The sequence below is a fragment of the Physeter macrocephalus genome, chromosome 10, assembly GCF_002837175.3.
Source record: "Physeter macrocephalus isolate SW-GA chromosome 10, ASM283717v5, whole genome shotgun sequence".
Lineage (NCBI taxonomy): Eukaryota > Metazoa > Chordata > Mammalia > Artiodactyla > Physeteridae > Physeter > Physeter macrocephalus.
The window spans coordinates 53,516,032-53,523,944 of record NC_041223.1 but is presented as its reverse complement, the minus strand read 5'-3'; the positions used below and the strand labels follow the sequence as shown (position 1 = coordinate 53,523,944).

At 44.8% G+C, this 7,913-nt stretch overlaps 1 protein-coding gene across 4 annotated transcripts in view; it reads right to left on the bottom strand.

The window, feature by feature from the left end:
• BEND3 (BEN domain containing 3) overlaps positions 1 to 7,913 on the bottom strand; it is a 35,883-nt gene that overhangs the window by 19,094 nt on the left and 8,876 nt on the right. The window contains exons 2-4 of one of the 4 annotated variants that reach the window (XM_028494604.2): positions 4,421 to 4,849; positions 2,619 to 2,666; positions 1,921 to 2,123 (exon numbers count right to left, since the gene is read on the bottom strand). In XM_028494604.2, coding sequence (XP_028350405.1) covers positions 1,921 to 2,123; positions 2,619 to 2,655 — 240 coding nt within the window. In that variant the 5' untranslated portion in view covers positions 2,656 to 2,666; positions 4,421 to 4,849. Of the gene's footprint in view, positions 1 to 1,920; positions 2,124 to 2,618; positions 2,667 to 4,420; positions 5,460 to 7,913 lie in introns of those variants that run through there. The other 3 variants (XM_024115525.3, XM_028494603.2, XM_028494605.2) reach the window with 3 other exon arrangements.

Genomic DNA, 7,913 nt, shown 5'->3' with positions numbered 1-7,913 from the left:
TTTTTTTTTTTTTTTTTTAATTTTTTTTTTGTGGTATGCGGGCCTCCCTCTGCTGCGGCCTCTCCCGTTCCGGAGCACAGGCTCCGGACGCACAGGCCCAGGGGCCATGGCTCACGGGCCCAGCCGCTCCGCGGCATATGGGATCCTCCCGGACCGGGGCGCGAACCCGGTTCCCCTGCATCGGCAGGCGGACGCGCAACCACTGCGCCACCAGGGAAGCCCTAAAATAAGGCATTTTTTAAAAAGCAGATGGGTAAAGGTTTTTCAAACAAGCTATTGGACTAACCATCTTGTAGCTTCACTGGCCACAGCAGGCATCTCTCCAGTCAGGAATCTTGAGTTTTCATCTACAATCAATACTTACTGCACTGGAAACTGCAGTCCACACATGAAACTTTCCCTAGACTACCAAGGTATGCAGCAAGTGGCTGGTTTAGGCAGCCAGAGTCAAGGGTGGGGTATTTTTAATTAATCCATCATAAAAAAATGCTCATACAGTTGTAAGAAAATTCAACTTTTTTTCTGGGTATTATGGCTTTTTCTAAAATGTATTGCTGGAGTACTCATGATAGTCAAAAAGTGGAAACAACCCAAATGTCCATCAACTGATGAATGATAAACAAAATGTGATATATTCACACCATTAAATATTATTTGGCCATAAAAAGGAATGAAGAACTGATACATGCTTCAGCAAGGATGAACTTTAAAAACATTATGCTAAGTAAAAGAAGCCAGATATAAAAGGCCACATAGTCTATGATTCCATTTATATGAAATGTCCAGAATAGGCAAATCCATAGAGACAGAAAGCAGATCAGTGGTTGCCAGGAGCTAGAGGGCGGGGGATGGGGAGTGACTGCTTAACTGGGTACAAGATTTCTTTGTGGGGTGATGAAAATGTTCTAAAATTTATCATAGTAATGGTTGTACAACTCTCCGAATATACTAAAAACCACTGACTTGAACAATTTAAACTGGTGAATTGTATAGTATGTGAATTATATCTCAATAGAGCTGTTTGGAAAAAAATTCCAAATAAATAAATAAATGAATGTATCCCTCAATGTTCCATGATGTGGCATGCAGATCAGTCCTCATTATAATGTAATATTAACTTGCATATTGAAATCCTGGTGAAAATCTTAATCTCATCACTTTACTAAATCTCTAAAACCTATCAATTCCCAATTTATTTAGATCTGGGGTAGCATCTAATAGAGGAGAATTAAAACAAACCAGTAACAATCCAGAGTCCCAGGCTGATACCCCATGGTGTACTGGCTAATGATGATGAACTCTGAAATGTGGGCTCTGTTGAACAGACATGCAGAAGCTGAAATGCCTATCTGGTCCCTCATAGAGCACGTGTGCATGTGTATGTGTGTGTGTGAGTGCTGAGTAGCTGCGTTGGAGAGCTTGGGAAAACGTTCTTCTAAGAGTTTAAGGTGTGATCTGCCCGTCTGTGGAGAGGCTCTGTTGACCAGGCATTCTGGGCCAGACACCTCATCTCCCAAACTCCCCTCTCTCCTCAGTCTTAACTGTTTTGTGTACCTGTCTTGTCTCCCATCTGGACTCCAGGCTACTAGAGGGGACCACTGTGTCCAGTTCCATTTTGTCTCTCTTCAGAACTTAGCAAAGTTCAATACAATCAGCAGGTGATTAAGAAATAAAGCAAATTCATAAAATAGGTAGGTTAGGGGTCACAGGCATGTTATAAAATAATTGGTCTCTTTACAAAAAGATTCATTGAACAAGCTCCCCTAATAGATACAAAAGATGGATCAGATTTAGGAAAAGTCCTGCTAAGCCTCACCTTCTCCAGGAATCTAGGTAAGGTGTGCGCTATGTGAAATGTGGTAGGCTTTCACTAACAGTCCTTGCTATCAACAAGTTCCTGCTTTCCCTGTGAGACCTCACCTCGGGAATCAGCCGCCGCCTCTTCACGCTTGGGACGGAGTCCGGCGGGCCCTCGCCGCCCGGCTGCTTTCTCTTGCTGGAGTCCTGGAGGCCAGTGAAGACGCTGTCCAGAGCGTGCTTCTCGGAGGACCTGGAATTCACTGAGCAGTCCAGGGCAGCATCTTCGGCCTCTGTCTCCACTTTCACAGTGTTATTTTTTAGAACTGTGGCAGAGAAGAAATAGGGCTCAGTGGGGAGACCACCTGGCGGCGCTGGGATTAGCAGGGTCCCCAGGGCGGCAGGTTGTATGCGGCCGCCCTTTGATACCATCACTCAGATGACAATATCTGAGTAACAGATCACAATAAAACTGGCTTTCCAATCAAGCAATCTGTATCTCACCACACTAGTGCTATACAATGATACCATGTTCCAAGCACATTTTATTCATAACAGGTTTTAAAGTCTTTTCTCAGGGGAGGGAGAGGAGATGGAAGGAGAGAAACTACTCTTTTAAATGATGCTTTTAAAAAAGTAACTCTGGAAAGATACATAAAATACCACAGGTGTGAGTGGAGAAGGATGGGAATCAGGGGTGAGAGGAGACTTTTCTTGATTTTTCTTCATGTATCTTTTAATATTTTTGAACCATGTAAACATATCTAAAAAAAGTATTCAGTTAAAATATTTTTTTAAAAAGAGGCTTTTCTTTTTTTTACCTTCTTCTACATCTTCACTGAATTCAGTTGCATTCATCTTCTATTCCACTAAATGAAAAGACAAAGTCTTGATTTATTGTTCATTTTTAAAAATTTTACCCACCCATAAGAAATTCCCTTACCCTCCCAACCCTGGCTCCCGGTAATAGAAGGTTAAGCCAATGCGACTCTGCAATATCCAGGCCTCCTGTATGCCTGCTGGGAGTGCTCCGCCAAGACTTCATGTGGGCAGAATGCATCTTAAAGCATCAACTGAGAACCACTTACAGAACAAAAGGAACATATTTAAGAAAATCAAGTCTTACAAAAGACCTCAGTTTGGATGATCTGTTAGTCCCTGCCTTAAACATTCTAGCCACAAAATGAAAAGGCTGACAAAGGTCCACAGGAGGCTGTGGACCCTGTGGACCCGGTGAACCCGAGCTAAGTTCTTAGGTGGTCCAAAAAGACCTGTGCTGTCCATGATGGTAGCCGCTAGTCACACATGGCTCCCAAGCACTTGGAATGTGGCCAGTGCAAATGGAGACATGCTGTAAGTTTAAGATACATGCTGGATTTCAAAGACTCAGCATAGTAAAAAGAATGTGAACTATGTCATTAATAATAAATTGATTACATGTTAAAATGATAATATTTCAGATCTATTGAGCTAAATAAAATATTAAAATTAATTTCACCTTTTTTTTAATGTGGCTGCTAGAAAATTTAAAATTACATATGTGGCTTGCATTATATTTTTATTGGATGGTGCTGGTCTCGCCCTTCCTTCAGAAGCAATGAAGAGAAAGAGGCACTGTGGGTTCTTAAAGCTCCTGAGCCATACGATCTGGTCCAAACCACTCTTTTTATTGATGAGGGAACATGGCAGGAGGCAGTGGCGGTGCCCTGTATGGGCTGCAGGGTCTGGGCCTGCAGACCCTGAGCCAGCCCCCGACTCTCGCTGCCCCAGCCGAAATGCAGTGGACACCATGGTTAAAAGCACCATTACGTCTTGGAGATTCCCCAGATTACATAACAGCATGTCCGTAACTAGGATAAAGTATAAATGAGGCAGTAACATGGCAGAAGAACACACATGACAGCCTCTAGTGTTGGCATTGAGGAGCTGTGGTTCCCACAGCTGGCGAAGCTGCCCGCAAACCCTGAGTGCCCATTCCGGTTACGGGTCAGAGGGGGCAGGCTCTGGGGTATCTTTATGAAATTTCTATAAGGAGGAGGGATGTCATCCACAAAGTTCAGTAAACCATTCAAGGAGCAGCTGTGGAATGGTGTGTGGTCCCATTTTAGACGGATGGATGGGGAGAGAGCAAGACTATGTCTAGGTGATCTGTGCATAGGATAATAACTTCAAAACTCACTAATAGGAGGGAGGGAGATGCAAGACATATGGGGATATATGTATATGTATAACTGATTCACTTTGTTATAAAGCAGAAACTAACACACCATTGTAAAGCAATTATACTCCAATAAAGATGTTAAAAAAAAACTAATACAGCAACACTCATATAGTGCTACGTATGGCACTATTCTCAGTCGTCACAGTTACTTCATGACAGGCACAATTGTTTTCATCCCCGTATTACTAATTTTCAAAGGAATGAATAAGAAATTTTAAGATTTATTTGAAACTGAAATTAATTCCTACTTACTAAACTATCTCCTGTCTGAAAAACATAACATGCAGGTGAGACTGAGTGAAAATAAACAGTGAGTCAACTTCAAGGGGCCAAGAACTATCTTACCAGAGGTGAATTTCAGCAAAGACAATTTCCATTGTATTTCAAGGAAAGAAATCTCACGTTTGGGTGTCTCTGAGGGGAGGGAGTCCCAGGCAGGTTAGGTGAGCACCAGTACTCTTTTCAGACAGCAAGGCTGGCCAACGCTGGGAAGAAACTCAGGCCTGATTCGCAGCCCAGACAGGGGGCTTCTCAAGGAGACGCAGGTGAGCCTCCCGCCGGGTGAAGGCCGGGGCTGCCATCTGCCTCGGGAGGCCCTGCCGCCCCGTCGCATAAGCCGTCTCCTCAAGTGAGAGGCTGCAGAACAGCTGAGGAGGAATGAGTACAGGGTTGCTGGAGAGGGTATGGTGTACTGAACAAATTACATTCCTAAGAGAAAAGGTGGGAAAGGGAGGAGGCGGCACGTGGTTAATTTGGAGGGGAAAAAAGGGTCACGGTGAAAAGCCACAAAGCCTCTGGCTAAGTGGAAAGCATGAAAACGACGAGCGAATCCTAGAGGAAAAGAAAACAGGAGTCGATGAGAAAACCCAGCACAGAACCACGGGCACTGAGCAAGGAGGGTCGGCTTGTCTAACACTCCATTTCCGGGAGCGCAGCGCGGGAAGGCGACTCGGTGCGCCGAAGCGTTTTGGCCGAACCACCACCAAGTGACCCTAGCACAGGCAATTTAGCACCTGAATTCTGAGCTCGCCCCGATTCTCGCGTCAGAAAACGATGAGCGAAGGGCGCACACCCGAGCCACCTGCGGGTGGGAGGAGAGCCGGAGGGGGCTGGGCAGCCTCACGGAAGGGGCGGCGGCTTCCTGGGCGTCCAGAGTACATCTACCTTGGAAAACATTTCCGTGTCCATTTATAGACCAGCGACAGATGCTAGATTGGACAGAAGGAACCCAGAACGCAGTGTGGTGCGCCCCTTCCCTCCTAGCCGGCGAACAAGCCACACTCATTGGGCAGCCGGGCAGTTTCCCGTTTGCAAGGCCTGGAAAGCCAGGTGCCTGCGGCTCGTGTGGGGCGGAGCGAGGTGACGGTCCCCGTTAACACCCACGGCCTGCGCACTTGGGGCCCGGCGCTGCCTGCCCACTTCGTGTGCGCCTCGATCTTACCCTGAGCTATTTCAATCCCAACTGAATAAAAAAACTGAGGGCGTACACCTTAAATATTTACAATTTTTATTTGTCAATTATACCTCAGTGAAGCTGGAAAATTATTTTTATATCATTTTGATTACAGAAATAAGATGTTTGACTATTGGAAGGGGGAGGAAGGGAACAGAGGGCAGGTGCCTGACCAGTATAACACAGCTGTTTGGTGGCAGAACTAGGATTCAAACCAAATCTGTGTGTATCTCCTGTCAGCCACCAGGAGAGGGAATAACAGAATCCTCATTCTTCTGTTAAGGTTCTTCTCATGAACACAGAGGCCAGTTTCCAGCCTTGGATCTCTCTGACCACTAGCAGCTGGAAATCTCCTTTCATCTCCGTGTCACTAGCAGGAAAATGAGGCTACTCTGTGCTTATATAGAGTCCACTTCACAATACAGAAGTTTCTACAAGAGGGATGGGATGTGTGGGTCACTTGCCGGCATCCCGAGCTGATGTAGACACAGCACATCAACACCGTCCCAGCTGGGTAGAAAGGGTATCACACGTTGCTACCTCCGTTTCCTGGTCATCTGCCCAGATGAAGGTCACAAGTTTGTTCATCCTGGGTGGACACTAAACACCCGGATGCCAAGCATGCCGCAGAAATTCCTTTCGCTTACACAACTATAGGTTATGTAGGCGCTACCAACTCTGCAGCACCCGCCCGCTGGGCTGCTAGGATTACAATCTCCTTTGCCTGCAGGACTTCGTAGAATTTCTCATTTTAACATTCTCTCCTTCTCAAAACCCTCTTATTCCTCTCACCACGAATCTCGAATTGTGAGACAGTCTAACTATGCATCCACATGTCCCTGAAAATCAGCTTTTCCCCAAAGGGTGCCTGTTCCATATCCCTGACCAATCCCAAGGGAAGATTTAAACTAGTGAAAGGGACGCGTGTCAAGGAGACACATGTAGCTTGCCGCTGCCTCTAGTTAAAACACACAGCTTCTAAGACATGGGTGACCTATGGGAGGGTAACTCTCAAACAGGACCAATCTCCAGTGGTTAATCCAATAAGTGAAAATGCTTTCTGTTTGTTTTGAACCGAAGTAGCCTAGGAAGCCTCAGGCAAAGTGACTGTCAGCGGTAAAGAAAGGTTTTAAATATCGCAGAGCTCGTAGGAGCATATATCATTTTATTATAATACCTAATAGTCTCTATCTTTCTTCACAGGGCGAGATGACAGTGTTCAATTTTCCATGCAGGGCACATGGGTGAGGGGGAAGCAGCTATCAGAAAACCTTCAGTTTTTACCAAAAGTGCAAAAGGAATGGTAATCCCAAATGTTTAAGATGCTTTAGACACTCAAACATCAAATTACAAGGATAAGTTGCTTAAATTGGCTACATAAATGCAGGAACTGGCAGGGCCACCTCGGGGCCTCCTGCTGCAGCAGTGGCTGGATCTGCCTCCTGCATTTCATTGCGTCTGGCCCACAGCAGGAAGCAAGGGCGAAGCAAGACAAGGGGCCCGCAGAGCAGTGAGAACCAGTCACCGGTGCTTCGAAAGAACCAGTTCTAAGAGATGCCACAAAGAAGTGGAAAAGCTGAAGACTGACAAATTATGGATCAACTTAGAGAGTTCATTTTAAGAAGGGAAGATGCTTAAAGTCTCCTTTTCTTTTGACTAGATGGGCATGCATCTGACAATTCCAAGGGTATAAAAGGATATTTGGTTAAAAAGCCCACTGTCCCCCAGTCACTGGGTTACACTCTTGGAGGCAAGCTCGTCGGTTTTCCTGAGTCCTTCCGCAGACACTCTGCCAGAGGTCCTCAAAGTGTGACATGAATGCAGTGTGCTGCCTGCACAGGCTGCATGTCTCTCCCCAACTCCAGCACTAGTGGAGTCAAGTTGGTAGCTTGAAATTGGCACACCATGGAAAGTGACACTTTTACAAACCAGTCCTGTTCCGGGCTTTGTTTTTTTCTTTCTTTTTGGAGACCCAGTTTACCAGTACAGCCAAGGCCCTTTCAGGGGGTCCATGAGATCAAAACTATTTTCATAATAAAACTGAGATGCTGTTGCCTCCTTCTTTTCACAGGTGTGCAGGAGAGTTTTCCAGAGGCTACATGATACTTATTTCGCAAAAATTGAATACAGAGGCAGATATGAAAATTCAGCTGTCTTCTACTAAGTCAGCGATTAGAGATATTTGCAAAAATGTAAACAATACCATTTTTTCACTTATTTTCTTGGTAAAAATTTTTTCATAAAAATATTATTGACATTAACTTGTAATATATTTATTTTGGTTATTTTTCAATGAATTGGTAAATAAATATTTAAACTTCTTTTCTTTTTCTGTTTTAGTTTCTACCACGGTAAATACTGACAGGAACCCATACAAACAAAAGCTATTTGGGGTCCTCAATACTTTTTAAGGGTAGAAAGGGATCTTGAGACTAAAAGGTT